The 21,629-nt window shown below is 45.7% G+C and overlaps 1 protein-coding gene across 1 annotated transcript; it reads left to right on the top strand.

Moving 5' to 3' along the window:
* Positions 1-1,907: 1,907 nt before the first annotated feature.
* ASH2L (ASH2 like, histone lysine methyltransferase complex subunit) lies at positions 1,908-20,874 on the top strand. Its single transcript, XM_075272852.1, has 16 exons — positions 1,908-2,015; positions 3,421-3,487; positions 3,763-3,905; positions 3,993-4,081; positions 4,741-4,835; positions 6,999-7,094; positions 7,207-7,302; positions 12,990-13,065; positions 13,856-13,946; positions 15,036-15,253; positions 15,375-15,542; positions 15,969-16,162; positions 16,250-16,342; positions 18,813-18,911; positions 19,002-19,061; positions 20,526-20,874. The coding sequence occupies exons 1-16, from the start codon at positions 1,921-1,923 to the stop codon at positions 20,631-20,633; spliced, it is 1,788 nt and encodes a 595-aa protein (XP_075128953.1). The 5' UTR covers positions 1,908-1,920; the 3' UTR covers positions 20,634-20,874.
* Positions 20,875-21,629: the final 755 nt, after the last annotated feature.

The following is a 21,629-nucleotide window of genomic DNA, read 5'->3' on the forward strand; positions in this document are numbered from 1 at the left end:
CTCACAGTCATTTTCTACTTTTGTATGTATTCTAGGGAAAGGAGGGATTTACAACTTTTATTTATTTTATTATATTTCTTAAAGCTTCGGGTTTTTTTTTCACTATATGGGAGATTCTATACATTACTATTGTGGCTGGTCATAGACCCCCCTTCCCCCCCCCCAAAAAAAAAAAAAAAAAAAAAATTTCTTTTTTTTTTGCTTGACTCGAGTATGAGGCGAGGGGGGCTTTCTCAGCACAAAATCTGTGCTTAAAAATTCGGCTTATACTCAAGTATATACAGTATTTTGTGGCCCACGCTTCCGTGACATCTATTCATTTCATGAAAAGGCCCATGGAAGCACGGCCCATGCATGAGAGGCGCACAGGGGTATATCCACGTGTCCCTTGTGTACAGCCCGTGCTTTTAATTAATGGCAGGCCGATTGCAGCACGGTCGTCTGCAACAAGCCTTAAGGGTGCATTCACACGGAGGAAAATGGCGCTGAATTTGGTGTCAGATTCAGTGCTGAAAAAAAAGCCTCCCAGTGACCTCAATGGGTTCCTTTTCCTGCTAGCAGAATATTCTAATAGAAAAAAGAACTCATTGAAGTCAATGGGAGGCTTTTTTTTTCAGCACTGAACCTAACACCAAATTCAGCGCCATTTTCCTCTGTGTCAATGGACTCTGATGGTATATTCACATGGCGGATTCTGCCTTAAAATCTGTGGCAAATTCCACCCTGAATTTGCTTCCCAATGATTTCAATGTCCACTATGAATTCCTCTTCATTTTCCATCGTGTGAACATACCCATAGTCTGAGTAAAACGCGGAAAAAACAATTGGGAGGATATGGCGGTAATTCAGTGTACGCAGTTTTTTGGCGGGCATTTTGACGCTGAATCCGCCTCAAAATCAGCCTACAAAAAAAGCCTCCTAATAGAGGCGTAAATCTCTCTTCTGGCGCTGGGATGCCCCTGCTTCAGTGGGGGCCTTTACGAAGACTGGTGTATGATACGCCAGTGTTACTAAATCTGCAACACTCATGAAATATGTTTGACTTGTAAAAAAATGCAACCGCTGCACAAAAAACACATCAAAACGCTTGCATTTTCTTCCTCAATGTGGCTTTTGATGTAGTTATAACTGCACAGTCTGAATACTCCCTAAAGCTAAGTCAACGTTGCTCACAAGACCAGAAAAAAAACCCAAAACGCGTCCTGTTACATAGATATTTTAATAAAAACCCAGCCATATGACTGAGATTTCAGGTGTGTGTGACTGGCAACCAAAAATCTAAGGCAAGGGCTACATGAATTTTTTTTTAGACGGATTTGCCACGGGCGTACACCAGGCATTATATTCGTGAATAGATTTGCCAGTCTGCTGCAAATTCTAGTCACAAAAAGTTGGCGTTGCGGTCAGTGGTCGGTTTGGCAATGCAGCTCCATTCAGTAGCACTAGTGGACGTGACGCGGTGATCTCTGGTCATGTGACAGGATTCACGGACAAAATCGCCATTTATAAGACTTCTTGCGGACATCAAATGGCGGTCACGTTTCGGTGGTCACTGCTTTAGGGTATTTTCACACTATGGAGATGACTGATAATGGATAACCACATAAAAAAAAGTCGAAGACGTAATAACATGAGGCAACTCAGCTTTCCCAGAATCAGATTGGAGTTTTATGCATCACTATAGTATTTAGTAATCCCCCTCATCCACCACTTCCAGCCCTGTAATCTTATTACTTCCCCTCTCAGCACACTCAATCACCGCCCTATCCTCCCAATTGTTTTTCCCGCGCTTTACTCAGACTACGGGAAAACGTCATCCCTTGCCCTCACCTAACATGGCCGAAACGCGCCGCGTGCGGTCTGCGCAGGCTCCGCCGTGCCCCGCCCAGGGCAGCGGGCACGTGGTTTTTGTATACGAAGATGGCGTCCGTGGCGGAGAAGGAGGGTGCCGAGACTGGAGGAGGAGCGGCTGGATCCGGCTCTAGCCCGGCAGGAGGCGGGGACAACAGAACCGGGTGAGAGAGGGAGTGGCTTAGGGGGTGGGTTATAAATTTGGGGTGTTTCTGAGTGAGTTTGTGCCTTGTGTGGGGTCTTGGTTGCTGCAGCCCATTCATTGCGCCCATACTGCAGCCTTGTATTGTTATTGTGGGCCATAGTTGGTCCTAGAACTACCAGTCCCAGCATCCTGTGCGACCAGGAGGAGGTTTGGCTTTTGGGGGGCTGTGTGCTTGTGCGCCCCGGGCCGCTGCCATGTGTGACTGACCCCCAGTATAACAATAGTCCTAGACTGCTGGTGCCAGAGCCTTGTCCCTGTAGCCGCCATCTTACTGACCCATAATAAGAAGCTTCCTCATACACTTAGTGTTGTGAGGTGTGAGGCCGCTGCTTGCTGTCAGTGAATAGCGCCCATTATATACACGTACAGCCGATACTGAGCGTAAGGCGCTGTTGATGTGTCCATTCGAGCCGCCATCGTATAGTCTGACAGAGATCTGAGCCAAAACCGCAGACATGACTAGGATGAGTAAGAGACTCCAGAAAGCCAGGGAGCGGTGAGTATCCTGTGTGCAGAAACCTGTCATCCCTGGACAACCCCTTTAAACGTGCCGAAATTGTGTTTGTAGGATTCTGGCTAGCATTAAAGGGGTTGTCCTAAGATTGGCAATAATCACCTGTCCGCCTAGGCAATGTGTCAGCTTTATGGCGGGGGTCCGACCATTGGAAGCCCTGCCAGCCACAAGAACTGAGGAACATGGTAAGGATGTATATCCGACACCTGGGCCCCTGGCTGATCAGCTTCTTGTAGGGTCTGTGGTGTTCACGTGAGCGCTGCAGCTACTTCAGTACTCCCCAATCACAGCGACGTACATTTTTGCAGCGGTTTTGCTTAGTCCCTTGAATGGGACTGAGCTGAGATCAGGCCGTGTGACTGAGTGTGACATCACATGGTTTGGCTCTGGGCCATTGGTGCCCCAGGTGTCGGATCTTCACTTGTTGACCAATCCTAAGGCTAGGTGATCCATTTTAGTTTCTACTATTCCTTAGGATGGGCCAACCATTTTGGATCTTTGGGGGGCTTTACCGGGACAACACTGCTCTCGGTTATGTCTATGGGGTAGCATTGCAGTACCTACATTCACCACTTAGGGGCAATAAGAGGGGTTGGTGCAGCCTACAATTGTAATACTTCTCACTGCTGCCCCCTACATCCTATAAGGAGAAACTATAGTGTAAACTCCCGGTACCATCCATCACTATGACCACTGGTGCTACCTGGAAAGTATCCCTATGACTTACGTGACATATTCTGGCTTTGCCGCTGAGGTACATGGGGCCTTTACTTACACCCACAGTAGGGGGAGCTAGAGCTGTAGACGTTACCTGTGACCTAACCATTCTTCCCATATCTTGTATTTGCAGCGATGCCATACAACTGTCTTCAGCAGCTGCGCTGGATACCGAGTCTTCCAACGAAAAGGATGCTCTGGTACGTCGTCATATACAGGATTGTATATTCCCATTTATTATATTTGTCTCCCTGCATCACACATGGCTAGCTTCATTCCTTTATATAAGACAGTTGTGCAGAAAATCTGCCGTCTTATTAAATAACAGGAATGCTATAATAATAATATATTAATATATTTTTTTCTGTATTGTCCCTGGCCCCCATCTCCCCCAGATCGCATAGGCATCCCCTGCCACCTTCTGCATGATGCCGGGGTTCTTACACTTTGAACAGCCCCTATCTGTCTCTTCTAGGACTCCACCGCAGAAGGCGAAGTCATGGACACTCAAACTGGTTCAGTGGACGAAGAAAATGGCCGCCAACTTGGCGATATTGAGCTGCAATGTGGCATCTGTTTGAAGTGGTTTGGAGCAGACACGTTTGGAATAGATACCACGTATGTGAATATAAGCTGTTTTATGTCTGCCATGTCAGAGTACGATGGGGTGAGGCATTAATGGCTTCTCGCTGGCTTTTTCTTCAGGTCATGTCTTCCGTTTATGACCAATTACAGCTTCCATTGTAACGTGTGCCATCACAGCGGGAACACATACTTTCTGAGAAAGCAAGCCAGTAAGTGAGCAAGAACCCATGCGTCCATCTACATGTCAAATGGACTATGAAACCTATGTATTCCAAGGCTTGGGTCAGGGATCCTTTCTATAGGGGTAGACTTATTGCAGAAATTTCTGACATCCCTTCCATACATCTGAATGTGCATGAATTTCTGTAAGCCTCATTCAGGTCAGTGAAATGGTGATTTTTTTTTTTTTTTTTTTTTTGTGTGATGTGTATGAACACACCCTTAAAGGGATTCTATCATTGAATTTTTCGAGTAGCTAACGGAACAGCCGAATGCGCATTTTCGGTCGCCGTTTTGTGGTGGTCTTGTGTAAAAATCCAATGATAGAATCCCTTTAATGGTTTTCACATGCATCTGATCGCCCAACTAGTAAAAGCCTATCCTATCTATCTTTTAAGAGCCTTTTTATATCATTAGCCAATCCTCAGTATCGTATTGTAGTCTGAGGTGGCAGCAAGTGTTCAGTTCACCTACAGTGCCCCTACAGGAAAAATTAAGCATTACAGAGTGTCCATTGAATTTATATGGGCTACCCAAGTGATGTACAGATGATATAGCATGAGTGTTTCAGGGTGTCACAAATCTTTCTACTGCACATGTAGTTAGAAGGATAATTTCTAATTCAATTCATCAAAACTTTGTCTTTTAGACTTGAAGGAAATGTGTCTTACCACTCTGGCCAACTTAACATGGCATTCACGAAACCAGGATGAACACCCCAAGACTATGTTTTCCAAAGACAAGGTGAGGTTAACATTTCTGTGTTTACTTTTGTTACTAAGGGTATAGAAAGATAGAGTATCTATCTATCTATCTATCTATCATCTTCTCCTTGTATGGGTATAAAGGAATTGAGCCCTAGTGAGGATTCTGAGCATGGAAATCTAATTTCAACAGGGGTTGTCCAGGAATTGTTTTTTTATGGCCTATCTTTAGGCTATCTGATTTGAGGGGCAACTTTTGGAAGTGTCAACTGTACAGGGCCGCTTCTGATGCACGTTCTATACACTACACATGGAAGCAGTTGGCTTCGGTGCTTGTTGTGTGGCTGGGTGCTGGTACAGCAGCTTAGCTACCATTAAAGAGGTTGTCCCATCACAAGGATCCTATCTATAATGCTTATTAATGTGAATGTAAGACTTTTCCTAAATACATTGCTTCAGCAAAACTGCTTTGTTTGGCCACTATCTCACTTTATTCATTTTTTTGTGGCCACAGCCCTGACCTAGCTGCTCCTGAGTCAAGTGATGTGTCTGCTGCTCTCAGGGGGGAGGGAGGAGGGGCTAAGTACACGGGAGCGAGCCTGGAGGGGTGGGGTAGTTTACCCTTTGGGGGAAAGGTGAAACCAGCAACATTGCTATGCTTCTGCCCTGCATGAAGACAGCAGCGGCAGAAGCGATGCTGCTATTCCGGGGCGGGGGGGCGGAGGAGCGGAATAACAACATCGCTTCTGCCGCTGCTGTCTTCATGCAGGGCAGGCACATAGTGATGTTGCTGGCTTCAGCTGTGCCGGCGCTGTAATAGGCGGATGCTGGGGACTGTTAGACGCCGGCACAGGCACATCGCTATGCTTCTGCCCTGCATGAAGACAGCAGCGGCAGAAGCGATGCTGTTCCGCTCCGGGGTCACATATGCAAAGCCAAGCGGCGAGATGCCGCCGGCCCTGCGTGCAAGCTCATACACCAGTCTAGCCTTCACAATGCTAATACAGACCCGCAGGGTGTCGGGTCTGTATTCGCATTGTGAAGGGTAGACTGGTCTATGAGTGCGCACGCAGGGCCGGCGGCATCTCGCCGCTTGGCTTTGCATATGTGACCCCGCCCACCAATGACGAGACAAAGCCGGAAGACAGAAGATTTTAGACGAACGAAGACGGGTAAGTATGCGACGTGGGAATACCTCTTTAAGATAAGCCTTTACAGTAAAGGGATTCCATCATTAAAATGCAATTTTTTTCTGGGTACCACGTAGGAATAGCCTTAAGAAAAGTTATTTTTCTCCTACGTTTAGATGTCTTCTCTGCGCTGCCATTCGGTATAAATCCCGTTTTTTGTTGGTATGCAAATGAATTCTCTTGCAGCACTGGTGGCGTCTCCAATGCTGTGAGAGAACTCTCCAGCGCCGCCTCCGTCATCTTCTTCCGGTTCAGGCTTCAAACTTCTAGGCCTAGGGCAAAGCCAACTGCCCATGCCCGCTGGCCACAAGAAAATGGCTGCTTACACAGTATTGTAAGCTGCCATTTTCTTGTGGCTGGCAGGCATACACAGTCGGCTGCCTGAGTCTTAGAAGTTTGAAGCAAGCGCTGGAAGAAGACTCGAAGAGAGGCCGTTCCTGAAGAAGATGGAGGCGGCGCTGGAGAATTCTCTCACAGAATTGGAGACTCCCCCAGTGCTGTGAGAAAACTCTTTTGCATACCGACGAAACCTGGGATTTATACCGAACGGCGGCGCGGAGAAGAATAGCCTTTCTTAAGGCTATTCTGACGTGGTACCCAGAAAAAAATTGTAGTTAATGATAGAATCCCTTTAAAAATAAAATCTCCTACTTTTCTCTATCAGTCCTGGACAACCCCTTTAAGACTCTGTAGTCTGCATTGTCAAATAGACAACATCTCCCCCATAGGTTTCAAGGGGGGAAAACCTTAGTGTGAATGAAGAAGTAATGATACATAGTTGGTGCCAGATGAGTGACGGTGCTAGACCATGTGTGAGGCTCAGCCATAGTTTACTACCATTTGCCTTGTTACACTTGTACTAACATGAGACCCTGCCAAGTACAGGAGCAGCCGGCAATAAGAAGTAACCTGTGAGCGGTCCTAGTGGCTCGGCTGTACGTGTACTAGACATCTAAATGAAATAAATTCTTTGCAATTTGGAACTTCAATTCTCCTCTTCTTATCCCTTGCAGGATATAATCCCATTTATTGATAAGTACTGGGAGAGTCTGACTACTCGACAACGGCCTGGAAAAATGACCTGGCCAAACAGTATAGTGAAGACTATGGTAAGTGTCCTTCATGCATAGTAAAAGAAGAGGAATTCTAGGGTGCTTGGTTCTACTATTTGCTGAGCTTGCTCTCTATGTGGAGTATTTATGTGTTTTTGTTTTATTTCAGACTAAAGAACGGGATGTGTTTTTAGTAAAAGAACATCCAGATCCAGGCAGCAAGGATCCAGAGGAGGATTATCCAAAATTTGGCCTACTGGACCAGGTGACCAAACATAAAAATATCTACAATTGTATTATGTCTCCTAAAGCGGTTATCCATCATGAAGGCAAAGCTGTTCCATGTTTCCTATTGGGACATATGGATGTGATATTAACCCCTTAGCGACCCTTGACGTAACTGTACGTCATGGGTCGCATGGGGATGTATGGAGCGAGCTCACACGCTGAGCTCGCTCCATACAGGGCAGATGCCAGCTGTATCATACAGCCAGGACCTGCCACTAACAGCAGCGGTCAAGGCCCGAGCCGATCGCTGCTGTTAACCCTTTACACACTGCGGTCACACGTGACCGCAGTGTGTAAACGGCGGCACGGGCGCCGCCATGTTTTGCCGATCGCCGCCCTCCTGAACGTCACATGAGGGCGGTGATCGGTTGCTCTGACAGCCGGAAGCCTATTGAAGGCTTCCAGGCTTGTCTCTGCACTAGATCTATTAGACGATGCCAGAGGCATCATGTAATAGAAGTGCTGCGATTTTCCTATTCACTGCAATACTGTAGTATTGCAGTGAATAGTATGAGCGATCAGACCCCCTAGGTTTCAAGGTACCTAAGGGGTCTGATCATAAATGTATAACAAGTAGAGATGAGCGAACACTAAAATGTTCGAGGTTCGAAATTCGATTCGAACAGCCGCTCACTGTTCGAGTGTTCGAATGGGTTTCGAACCCCATTATAGTCTATGGGGAACATAAACTCGTTAAGGGGGAAACCCAAATTCGTGTCTGGAGGGTCACCAAGTCCACTATGACACCCCAGGAAATGATACCAACACCCTGGAATGACACTGGGACAGCAGGGGAAGCATGTCTGGGGGCATAAAAGTCACTTTATTTCATGGAAATCCCTGTCAGTTTGCGATTTTCGCAAGCTAACTTTTCCCCATAGAAATGCATTGGCCAGTGCTGATTGGCCAGAGTACGGAACTCGACCAATCAGCGCTGGCTCTGCTGGAGGAGGCGGAGTCTAAGATAGCTCCACACCAGTCTCCATTCAGGTCCGACCTTAGACTCCGCCTCCTCCGGCAGAGCCAGCGCTGATTGGCCGAAGGCTGGCCAATGCATTCCTATGCGAATGCAGACTTAGCAGTGCTGAGTCAGTTTTGCTCAACTACACATCTGATGCACACTCGGCACTGCTACATCAGATGTAGCAATCTGATGTAGCAGAGCCGAGGGTGCACTAGAACCCCTGTGCAAACTCAGTTCACGCTAATAGAATGCATTGGCCAGCGCTGATTGGCCAATGCATTCTATTAGCCCGATGAAGTAGAGCTGAATGTGTGTGCTAAGCACACACATTCCGCACTGCTTCATCAAGCCAATACAATGCATTAGCCAGTGCTGATTGGCCAGAGTACGGAATTCGGCCAATCAGCGCTGGCCAATGCATTCTATTAGCCCGATGAAGTAGAGCTGAATGTGTGTGCTAAGCACACACATTCAGCACTGCTTCATCAAGCCAATACAATGCATTAGCCAGTGCTGATTGGCCAGAGTACGGAATTCGGCCAATCAGCGCTGGCTCTGCTGGAGGAGGCGGAGTCTAAGGTCGCTCCACACCAGTCTCCATTCAGGTCCGACCTTAGACTCCGCCTCCTCCGGCAGAGCCAGCGCTGATTGGCCGAAGGCTGGCCAATGCATTCCTATGCGAATGCAGACTTAGCAGTGCTGAGTCAGTTTTGCTCAACTACACATCTGATGCACACTCGGCACTGCTACATCAGATGTAGCAATCTGATGTAGCAGAGCCGAGGGTGCACTAGAACCCCTGTGCAAACTCAGTTCACGCTAATAGAATGCATTGGCCAGCGCTGATTGGCTAATGCATTCTATTAGCCCGATGAAGTAGAGCTGAATGTGTGTGCTAAGCACACACATTCAGCACTGCTTCATCAAGCCAATACAATGCATTAGCCAGTGCTGATTGGCCAGAGTACGGAATTCGGCCAATCAGCGCTGGCTCTGCTGGAGGAGGCGGAGTCTAAGGTCGGACCTGAATGGAGACTGGTGTGGAGCGATCTTAGACTCCGCCTCCTCCAGCAGAGCCAGCGCTGATTGGCCGAATTCCGTACTCTGGCCAATCAGCACTGGCTAATGCATTGTATTGGCGTGATGAAGCAGTGCTGAATGTGTGTGCTTAGCACACACATTCAGCTCTACTTCATCGGGCTAATAGAATGCATTGGCCAGCGCTGATTGGCCGAATTCCGTACTCTGGCCAATCAGTGCTGGCCAATGCATTCTATTAGCTTGATGAAGCAGAGTGTGCACAAGGGTTCAAGCGCACCCTCGGCTCTGATGTAGCAGAGCTGAGGGTGCACAAGGGTTCAAGTGCACCCTCGGCTCTCCTACATCAGAGCCGAGGGTGCGCTTGAACCCTTGTGCAGCCTCGGCTCTGCTACATCAGAGCCGAGGGTGCGCTTGAACCCTTGTGCACACTCTGCTTCATCAAGCTAATAGAATGCATTGGCCAGCACTGATTGGCCAGAGTACGGAATTCGGCCAATCAGCGCTGGCCAATGCATCCCTATGGGAAAAAGTTTATCTCACAAAAATCACAATTACACACCCGATAGAGCCCCAAAAAGTTATTTTTAATAACATTCCCCCCTAAATAAAGGTTATCCCTAGCTATCCCTGCCTGTACAGCTATCCCTGTCTCATAGTCACAAAGTTCACATTCTCATATGACCCGGATTTGAAATCCACTATTCGTCTAAAATGGAGGTCACCTGATTTCGGCAGCCAATGACTTTTTCCAATTTTTTTCAATGCCCCCGGTGTCGTAGTTCCTGTCCCACCTCCCCTGCGCTGTTATTGGTGCAAAAAAGGCGCCAGGGAAGGTGGGAGGGGAATCGAATTTTGGCGCACTTTACCACGTGGTGTTCGATTCGATTCGAACATGGCGAACACCCTGATATCCGATCGAACATGTGTTCGATAGAACACTGTTCGCTCATCTCTAATAACAAGAAGAGAATTTTTTTTTTAAAAGTATTGAAAAAATTAAAAAAATATAAATTCAAATCACCCCCCTTTCCCTAGATCAGCTATAAAAGTAATTAAAGAACATTAAACATAAACATATTAGGTATCCCCGCGCTCCAAAATGCCCGAACTATTAGAATATTAAAACATTTATCCCGTACTGCGAACAACGTAGCGGCAAAAAAAATAAAAATAGCCAAATAGTGTTTTTTTCAACACTTTGCCTCCTATAAAAAATTGAAAAAAGTGATCAAACCATCAGATCTTTCCCCAAATGGTATCAATAGAAACGTCATCTTGTCCCGCATAAAAAGACACCACAACCAGCTCCATACATGGAAATATGAAAAAATTACAGGTGTTAGAACATGATGACACAAATTTTTTTTTTCTATTTTGCAAAGTTTATCTTTTTTTTTAAAAGTATCAAAACATTTCAAATACTATATAAATTTGGTATCACCGCGTTCGTACTGACACGTAGAACACAGGTAACATGTCATTTGTACCAAACAGTGAACGCTGTAAAAATTAAACCCATAAGAAAATGGCGCAAATGCATTTTTTTTCTCCAATTGCACCTCATTCTGAATTTTTTTTTTCCAGCTTCCCAGTACATTGCACAGCATATTGAATGGTGCCATTACAAAGTACAATTTGTCCCGCAAACAATAAGCCATCATGTGACTCTGTGAACTGAAAAATGAAAAAGTTATGGCTCTTGAAATGTGAGGAGGGAAAAACGAAAATGCAAAACCAAAAAATGGCCTGGTCCTTAAGGAGTTAAAGAGGACCTTTCATGGTTTTGGGCACATGCAGTTCTATATACTGCTGAAAAGCCAAAAGTGCGCTGATTTCAGCGCACTGACGGCTTTCCTGATATGTGCCCCGGGTGAAGATTGAGTGGTCCCGGTACCGTAGCTCTTCACAGTCAGAAAGGCGTTCCTGACACGGTCAGGAATGTCCTTCTGTACAAGCAGCGCCAATAGCGCTGTGCTGTGTGAGTGGGGAGGAACGCCCGCTCCCCTCCTGATAATACTTGTCTATGGACGAGCACTGTGAGTAGAGGGAGGGGGTGTTCTTCCCCCGCTCACACTGTACAGAGCTATTGGCGCTGCTGGGCAGAAGGACGTTCCTGACCCGTGTCAGAAACTCCCTTCTGACTGTAAAGAGCTACGGTACCTGGACCGCTAGATCTTCACCTGGGGCACAGATCGGGAAAGCCGACAGTGCGCTGAATTCAGCGTACTGTCAGCTTTCCAGCAGTATATAGAACTGCCTGTGCCCAAATCAGTGAAAGGTCCTCTTTAAGGGGGAGGGTATAATGTTCAAGACCATTCACCATGAACCAGAGTGCAGAGAGCATCTTCCAGTTGACTTATGACCATATCATTATATATATATATATATATATATATATATATATATATATATATATATATATATATATATATATAATTTTTTTTTTAGGCGCCGCCCCCCTGAGGGGCTTGGCTGCCTTGATGCAGTGCTCCAAGCTGGGAGCAAACTTTTCTTTCCTTTTTCACTCTTTTTCTCTGTAACTTCAAGAATCCGGTAACCAAGCAATCTAGCACTATGAATTTAGCAACTATAAATCGAATGGAAGACCCTGTGGAGTTTTTTGTTCCTTTTGTTTCCATTGTAAAGCATGGACTCAAGACCTGGTTCAGCTGGTTTCCACATGTGCCTGTTACCATCTCCCCAGCTAGGACAGCATGGCTCACCATGCGGCAAGGAGGAGAAACCTACATGGAAATGCGGACTTCTTCGTTCAAGGAGATGATTTCTGGCGTCAATTGCTGATGTGTGAAGATGCTACAGCTGACTGGTATTTCTTTCTATTACTGTGGACACGTGGGACTCTGTTACAACCTGGGAACCTACCATCACCCACCTACCCCAGGAGTTATGGAAGCTTGGCAAGAGAGCAGCACCATGTATACCTGGATGATCTCTGACTTCCTTGGGGCAGTAGAACACTGTGGTAAGGAGGAGGAGGAGGGCTTGTGATGAAGGACATTTGGGGCATTTTTTGTGGTTAAAAGGACAATAGTGCTGATGCAAGATACCGAACTATCAGCTGTGAGCAGGAGATCTCACCACCTACCAAAGGAACTACCACATGTTATCATGATAGCTGCTTATGTCCCCCACCTCTGCAAAATTTCTGCTTGTTATATCCACATGCTGTGACCCCCCTCCTCGTGTCCTCCAACCAAGTTGGCTGTATTATTATTATTATTATAATATTATTAACATCAATCCGCACAGAGAACTAAATGATCCTGCAGTGTGTCTGTTTCTTTCTTTTTTTTTTTTTTTAGTTGCTATGATTCCTAGGATTTCTCTATCTGCCATGAGCTTCTATGTGTTTCTCTCTTGTTATATACTACTGTACCATCTATGAAACTGTATCACTGAAATTTCCCCATTGTGGGACTATTAAAGGATTATCTTATCTTATCTTATCTTATCCTTCATGGTTGCCAATGCATTTGGATGAGTGGCATGTAACTGTAAGGCTGCTGGCAAGTGGCTCATTGTTACTAGCCGAGCTGTCCGTATTTGTTCTGTTGGACTGTGCTGTCTACGGTTGTTCCTGTGTTATTTTCCTATAGCTTCATCTGGTGTTTATGGTGTGTTCGCTTTCTGTATTTTAGGACTTGGCAAATATTGGCCCAGCTTATGATACCCAGAGGCAGAGCAACGCCGTGTCCAGTGGAGGGGGTTTAAACGGTGAGACATCTTGTATTTGAGGGTTTTTTTTTGTTTTACTTAAAGGGCTTTGCTTACCAATGCAACTTATCCTCTGTCCACCGAATATGGGACAAGTTGCAAGTTAGTAAAGTTCTGACCATCGGGACCCCTATTGATCATGCACATGGGGGTGTCTCGAGCCCAGTCTGAACAAAGCAGTAGCCAGTTGGGCACACTGCTGTTTCTTCATTTGTGTGGGACCACTGTAAATGGCCAAGTACATCATGGAGTGACAGCACATCTGTCACTCCAGACTGGGGTGCAAGTTGCATGGCTTGGTAGGCCCCTTTTTAACATTCAAAAGCTCAGTATAAATTGTGTGTGTATCTATTTAATTTATTGATGACCTATGCTAAGAATAAGTCATCAGTAAACGATCAGTGAGGGTCCGACACCTAGGGCCCTTGCCGATCAGCAGTTTGAAAAGATTGCGTTCACTCATGTGAGTACTGTGACCCCCTTCTCTGTTTACACTGCATACTGTCTGTTTTATAGCAGTCGTTTAATGTAATTACAGTCATTTCCCATGAAAGTTAATGGGACTAGGTTGTCATGTCACCTTCTCGCCCTTAAAAGAGCAGATCAGCTGGTTTCTAGGTGTCAGACCTGCCCCACTGATCTCTTACTGATAACCTATCTTCAGGATAGGATAATTAATAATCATCTGACGTAGGTCAGATTAAACAATAGTTTGTTGCTAAATTTCACCTGATGAACCTCAAGCAGTCGCTTTCACCAATGGGTATTAACTGTGTTTGTTTGTATTTAGGGTCTGCAGCAGCCAGCTCTGCGAAAGGTCGAGGAGCCAAGCGCAAGCAGCAAGATGGCGGTAATTCCAGCGCAGCCAAAAGAACCAGAAGGTAATGTCTGTGGACGTGATCAGTTGCAAGCTGTCGCTCTGTACATTTTCTGACCACTAGATGGCGCCTCTTCATTCAGTGGCATTTCATGGCTTTGTTTGGTCAATAATAATCTTTTTTTTTTTTTTTTTTTATTTTGCTTACTTGTATAGCGCCAACCTATTCCATAGCACTTAAAGAGGACCTTTCACCATTTTGCCCACAGGCAGTTCTATATACTGCCGGAAAGCTGACAGTGCGCTGAGTTCAGCACACTGTCGGCTTTCCCGATCTGGGCCCAGTGTGAAGAGCTTACGGTCCGGTACCGTAGCTCTTCTATGGTCAGAAGGGAGTTTCTGCCACTCAGTCAGAGACGTCCTTTCTCACAGCACAGCCAATCGCGCTGTACTGAGAGAGCCGGGAGGAACGTCCCCTCCCTCTGCTCGCAGTACTCGTCCATAGATGAGCATTATCAGGGAGGGAGGGGGGGGGGGGGGGAGTTCCTCCCGGCTCTCACAGTACAGCGCGATTGGCTGTGCTGTGAAGAAGGACGTCTCTGACTGAGTGTCAGAAACTCCCTTCTGACCACAGAAGAGCTACGGTACCGGGACTGTAAGCTCTTCACACCGGGCCCACATCGGGAAAGCCGACAGTGCGCTGAACTCAGCGCACTGTCAGCTTTCCGGCAGTATATAGAACTGCCTGTGGGCAAAATGGTGAAAGGTCCTCTTTAACAGACACTGTCAACTAATGTTTAGACACGATTGGGCAGATTTACTAAAACTGTGTAAAGGTTATACAGTGCAAACCTAGTCTAGACAGTCTTAGTGTGCCAGATTTATCCACGTCTAATGTTTGATAAATTTTGTGCTTTATTAGACTGTATAGTATAACTTTACACTTAGGAGAAGTTGGCTTTGGTTATGACCCCTCTGTAAGCAGCCCATGTCTTAAATAGTTCAGATCACTCTGACCCATTCTTACCATTAATTCCCTTACTACAAGAGTGTATGTAAAGTGGGCATCTAATATCTGTGCTATATATGGCTCTTATATCAGATGTTATGTATGTATATTGATCTGACTAATGTGTTGGCCTTCCCTACCCAGTGATCCACTGTTTGCTGCACAGCGACTACCTCCTCATGGGTACCCATTAGAGCACCCATTCAATAAGGATGGATACAGATATATCTTGGCAGAGCCCGACCCACACGCACCCGACCCGGAGAAGCTGGAATTGGACTGTTGGGCTGGAAAACCTATTCCAGGAGACTTGTACCGATCCTGTCTGTATGAGCGGGTGCTGCTGGCCCTGCACGACCGAGGTAGGGAAAGAAGTAATAATAGTCCCTTCTACCGACCTACCATTTTGTGTGTGTGTGTGTGTGCACTTTGCATTACCATTGTACAGCATATCATTTACTATGGCCTTTTCTTTATTTTCAGCTCCTCAGTTAAAGATCTCGGATGATCGCCTCACTGTTTTGGGGGAGAAGGGATATTCCATGGTGAGGGCATCCCATGGTGTGAGGAAAGGATCCTGGTACTTTGAGATATTTGTTGATGAGATGCCGCCAGATACCGCCGCCCGGCTGGGCTGGTCACAGGCTCTAGGTATGTTTGTGATGGCATCCATTAAAGGGAGGGATTTGTGGTCACCTGGGGAAACAAATGCCATGTGAAGCCTGCCATCTTCAGCTCTATGCTTACTCATTGTATATTCTGACCCAGACCTCATTTATTAAAGGTCTCCTATTATATCTCTCACACTTCTTTAATCTGAATTGAAGGGGCTGTCTGGAATTATAAAATCATGGTTGGCATTTTTTTTTTTTAAACAAATAGTGCCAGACCTCTCCATTGTGTATAGTATTACACCTTCGCTCAACAGAAGTGAATAGGGTTGCACTGTAAGGATCACGCGACCTGTGGGAGCACATTTTAACACTCCGGATGGACAAATGAGACTAAAACCCTTCTGATATTGCAAGCTGGTATGGTCAAGCTGTAGATCAGGATAATCGTCTGTATTTCATTTAGGAAATCTCCAGGCTCCATTAGGGTACGACAAGTTCAGCTATTCCTGGCGCAGCAAGAAAGGAACCAAGTTTCATCAGTCTATAGGGAAACACTATTCTGATTCCTATGGACAGGGGGACACGCTTGGATTTTATATTAGCCTCCCCGATGACACAGAGACTGCAGTGGCTCTGCCTGACACGTACAAAGACAAGGTATAGGAGGCCTCTTGTAGAATATCGCATTGCCGTATGATGTAGGTTATTCCTATGTTAATATTTGCTGGTCCATTTCTTTCTCAGGCCTTGATCAAATTCAAGAGTTATCTGTACTTTGAAGAGAAGGACTTTGTAGATAAAGCAGAAAAGAATTTGAAGCAAGCCACAGGCAGTGAGGTAAGTCGTGTTTCCTTGGCTTAAAGGGGTTGCCCATGAGTATATTATTGATGACCTAAATGACTCTTGGCACCCCCACTGATCATCTATTTACAGATGCTGAAACGTACTGGACAAGCTCCGCTCCATTCACTGTGTATTGGCTGCGGTAGTTGCTGCAAGCTCGGCCCTAGTGAAGTCAGTGCATAATGTTTCCCTACGGCTACTCGGTGTATGGCGTGGTGCTAATTCTTGTACACTATGGTTGCTGGAAACAACCAATCGCCATGAATCCAGAGGATAGGTCATCAGTAATAAAATCCTGCATAACCCCTTCAGGTCATATGGTACAAAGGTACAACCACTTGAAAGAGGACCTTCCATGTCTTTGGAGTTGGGCAGTGGTATTTACTGCTAGAAAGCGGACAGTGTACTGACAGTCTTGCCGCTATGCACCCAGGTGCCAGAGATATTGTACCTGTTAGTTTCAGCTCTGTTATGTCTCCAGTGTCAGTAGGGCCGACCTTACTGCTCAGCGTCTTTGCCAGGCTGTGAGCAACGCCCTTCCTGACAGTACAAGGCTATGGAAGAGTACTGGGGGCGGCGATCCTACCGGCCCATAGATGACGTAGAGCTATAAGGCCTGCCCTCCTGACAGTGGAGCTGAAACTAAAGCCACTGATCTCTCCAGCACCTGTACATACCAGCAAAGCTGTCCGTCTTCAATTCAGTAAGCTTTCTAGCGCTATATAACACCGCCCATCTCTTTAATTTTCTGCCCTAAAATTGATTTAAAAGGATTATTCCAAAAGTGACTTATTCAGTGTAGAATAGACTAGTCGCTAATACAGCACATTAAAAAGCATAAGTTTTGTGTACCAGGCAACCTCAGTAAAGTATATTAACGCTCTGCCGTGGAAACTAAAGGTGTACAATTTCTGCACATTTGCCAAACGCTTAACAAGACCTGATATATAAAACAAAACAAAAAAAAACATAATCCCAAACCTGTGGGTTTGTGAAAATAGGACACATTTTACACTCATGGACACCTTCATATTACCAATGTCGGCATTGATTGGGTTACCAGTAGAGATGAGCGATCAAGATTCGAAACGCCCGTTTCTAATAGCACGCACTGTAAGCCGATGGCTGGTCAGGTAATGGAGGGGGTGTACATCTCACCCAGACTACTCAGGTGGGTGAGATGAGAAAACTCCAGGAATATTTGTTCTCAGCAGACAACTTTCATCTGCTGAGCATTTTGGTAAATGCTCAGTACTGGGCTTGATTTTTAGGAATGGCAGGTAGGTTGGTAGTGGGACCTGTCATTCCACCCCCCTCCAGTCCACACTTTGGGGATGTTCCGGCAGCGACTCAGCTGCAGAGAGTCTCCTCGTCAAGGAGGCTTAAGAAGTTGCTCCAGCAGCAACACTTTGGGCAGAGCTTGTCTGGAGAGCTGACAGAGAGGTCATATTTTTGGAGCTGTGTCCTGAATGGCTCTACTGTAGAGATGAGCAAGTACTGTTCGGATCAGTCGATCCGAACAGCATGCTCGCGTAGAAATGAATGGACGTAGCCGGCACGCGGGGGGTTAAGCGGCCGGCCGATGTCAAAGCGGAAGTACCAAGTGCATCCATTCATTTCTATGGAGCGTGCTGTTCGGATCGGCTGATCCGAAAAGTACTCGCTCATCTCTACTCTGGCTTTTGGATTTCTGTTATTCTAGGTGAGGTAACCTATCCTATGTTTAGTTAGAGCCTAGCCGGGCAGGGATTTATTTTTGTATTATTTCCTTTTGTTGCTGCACTATATTTTTGTTTTTGAGTGAAAATAAACGCTACCTTTGTTTTGGACTAAAAGAAATGACTTGTGTGTTTATGCCACCCCACCTAGCAACCCCAGACCCTGACAGGACCCATAGGAATGAATGGAAGTGGCCGGCACACAGAATTTAACCACCTGCGGCAGCATCCATTCATTCTTATGGGTGCGGGCTATTGGAAACGGGAGTTTCGATTAGTACTCGCTCATCTCTAGTTACCAGTAATTGCACCAAATACAATCTTTCAGCACTTCTTCCACAATTCTCCTTCGATCTTATTTTGTCTCCTATTCCTCAGTTCTAAATTTTAATTTATAATTGATAAATAGATATAGCTTCGAATATGTCCCGGGAAAACTGCAAAGTTCTCTTTACCTGTCCTCTGACTGGCTATAAGATAACTGGCTGCAGCAGGAGCCTCCCCTCCCTTTTTTGCAATCAGACAGAAAGATTAAGCGGCACCTCACAGCCATTCTCCAGCTGGATATAGAAGAGATCAGCAAGAAACTAACCCATATATTCTCTACCAGATTTCTACAAGCCTGAAACATGCAGAAAATCCCGCAGACTGACAAACTGAACCAGATTATGTGCCGTTTACTGTTATCACTCACTTCTAGGTTTAGAATTCCTTTGATATGACTCTTCTGCTTTTTCCCAATGTAGATTGTATTTTATAAGAATGGGGCCAGCCAAGGAGTGGCTTATAAAGATGTTTTTGAAGGGGTATATTACCCGGCTATCTCCCTCTACAAAGGCTGCACAGTAAGTGTCTTGTGAATTCATCTACGCATGCATTTTGGAAATGTAAAGTGATAGAAAAGTGCTGCAATGTGATCTATTTTTATTCTGCAGGTTTCGATTAATTTTGGACCTCATTTCAAATACCCACCGAAGGATCAGTCTTTCCGTCCGGTAAGTTATTTCAAGAAATCTTGCATAAATGAATAGTACAGGTAACCAGGAAACTTTCATAATATTTCTGGTCAGAGAAAAATGCCCCTTTCTCCACTTATCAGACTACTTTCTTCCTGTTTACTTAGTTTGCATTTTCTGTTGAGTGACTAAGGGTTGGTTCACATCTGCGTTGGTATTCCGTTTGGGGAGGGGATCTACATGGGGACTCCCCTGGACGGAATACCAAACGCAATTGCAAGCGGTGTGCAGTAAAAGCACACGGACCCCATAGACTATACTGGGGTCTGTATGCTTGTCGCCAGATCTCCGCACAGAACATGTGGACAGAAAAGTAGTTCACGATCTACTTTCCTGGTGCATGATTTGTGCACGCAGCGTGTGGCAATCACATGGACACCATTATAGTCTATGGGGTCTGTGTGCTTTCATTGCACAGCGCTTTCAATTGTGTTTGGTATTCCGTTTTGGGGGGGGGGGGGGGGGTCCTCATGCGGACTCCCCCAAACGGAATACAAATGTAGATGTGAACGAGGGGTAAGACAGTATCAGATTCCTGAGATTTCAGGTTGCTTGCTGCTCATAGACTGCTATGGAGAGGAGATGCTGCTGGAGGGATATATAGGCAGGGGATGGTGCTTCAGCTTCTAGTGAGTGTTGTACTTCATCACAATGCTGGGTTCACACCTACCGTGCTGTGTAACATCCTCCAAGCTGCTACTGCATAATACAGAGATATGGGGGACTTCATAGCAGCTAGTCTTCACCAATCAGGGGGGAATGAGAATTGGAGCTTGACCAAGGGGAAAACTAGTGAAAAGTATATATTTGAGTTGCATCAGAGCCCAGGAGAGGTGAGTAACACTGCTTTTTATGTCTGCTCAGCTCCCCTGAGCCTCAGATCTTTATACTCAGGGATCTGAAGAAGACCCCACAGTATAATAACAGTTTCAGTTTAGACTTCAGTCCAAACAAAACTGCAGGTAGAACCTCACAAATGCTGTAATGACCGAGGTGAACAAAATCGCATCGATTATCCGGGTTGACATTTGGCTTTGGTTATTTTTTGATTAATTGGCTAACCTTTGGTCTATGGTCCTACACTGAGAGGTTACCCTGACTATGGGACGATTGACTTGCTGGAACTCACAGTATTATACTGTAGATCACTATGCTATGGAGAGTTTAGTTCAGCCCAGCCGCAGGAAGTCTGCAAATGGTGCCCGCAACATGGACTGTGTTTTGTTCTGAGTATGTTGAGGGGGACAGAGGAACATGTAGTTGAATTTCAGAATAAATATACAGTAAACTCCTATTGATCTGGCAACGGTAGGACCTTAAAGGTGCTGAATTGTCAGTCTTTGAACATTATATAGACCTGCTTACTGAGGGTAGAGAACTTAACATCTTTTATTTCTTGCCGAATTGAAATTGAAATGAGCATTTGTCATTCTATCCCTACAGATGAGCGACATGGCGTGGAAGGCGGTGGTGGAGCACACGTTAGCGGATGTCCTTTACCATGTAGAAACTGAAGTTGATGGCAGGAGGAGTCCACCATGGGAACCTTAATGTTGGCTTTCATAGGGTTTTGTTATCCTTCTTTCCCATCCCTCCTCAAAGATTATTCAGTGTGTAATGAAAATATATTCCTTGTATCACTACGTCCGTTCTCAGTATCTCTGCTTGCTGTCTGTCAGTGGGAAGCATTGTTTAGTTCTTGTCAGCCCTGGTGATGTGACTGACCCCTCGTTCACATCTGTGTTTGTATTCCATTCAGGGGAAGACCGCATGGAGACCCCTCCTCCCCAAACTGGATACCAAACACATTTGCAAGCACTGTGCAGTAAAAGCACACGGATACCCTTGGACTATAATGGGGTCCATGTGCTTGCCGTGAGCTCTCCGCAGGGAACATGTGGAGAGGAAAGTTCTTCACAATCTACTTTCCTTTCTGCATGATTCATGCAGCGATCACATGGACCCCATTATATTCTATCGGGTCTGCGTGCTCTTACTGCACAGCGCTTGCAAATGTGTTGAGTAGCCCATTGGGGGTTCCCCATGTGGACTCCCCAAACGGATTACCAAACGCAGATGTGAATGAGGGGTGATACAGGTGACTGGCTTGTTACCGTATCACCAACACTGAACTAGAAGGGAGCAAAACAGATTTCACTCACTGACAGCAAGAAGAGATCTTGAAGACAATAAGGGATAAATACAGAAAGTGTTTTGGAAAAATTGTGCAAGTTTTTGTTATACAGTGGATGAATTTTAATTTCCAGGAATTTTTTTTTTTTATATATATTTGTAAAGAGAATCTGGTGGATAAAATTGATAAGGGAGAACACACAATATTTTGATGGTGGAAATTCTATTATGTCTTTTTATGGGTGTTAAAGGGGTTATGCCATGAGGTGAGAACGGGAGGTCCCTTCCCCCATTGCACATTCAGCCTGATTGTGGGCATGACTGGTGGTAGACTGCACTCCCATTCATTTCAATGGGAGCGCAGGAGATGGTAGAGTGCTAGACTTCATCCTAGCCGTCCACCACCAGTCATGC

The sequence above is a fragment of the Leptodactylus fuscus genome, chromosome 5 (genome assembly GCF_031893055.1).
Source record: "Leptodactylus fuscus isolate aLepFus1 chromosome 5, aLepFus1.hap2, whole genome shotgun sequence".
In the NCBI taxonomy this organism is placed as follows: domain Eukaryota; kingdom Metazoa; phylum Chordata; class Amphibia; order Anura; family Leptodactylidae; genus Leptodactylus; species Leptodactylus fuscus.

Excerpts from the sequence above, each read along its gene's own strand:
- ASH2L (XM_075272852.1), top strand. The coding sequence starts at position 1,921 with ATGGCGTCCGTGGCGGAGAAGGAGGGTGCCGAGACTGGAGGAGGAGCG. Across the intron at positions 2,016-3,420 it reads GGCGGGGACAACAGAACCGG|CGATGCCATACAACTGTCTT; the intron begins GTGAGAGAGGGA and ends TTGTATTTGCAG. Across the intron at positions 4,082-4,740 it reads CTTTCTGAGAAAGCAAGCCA|ACTTGAAGGAAATGTGTCTT; the intron begins GTAAGTGAGCAA and ends TTTGTCTTTTAG.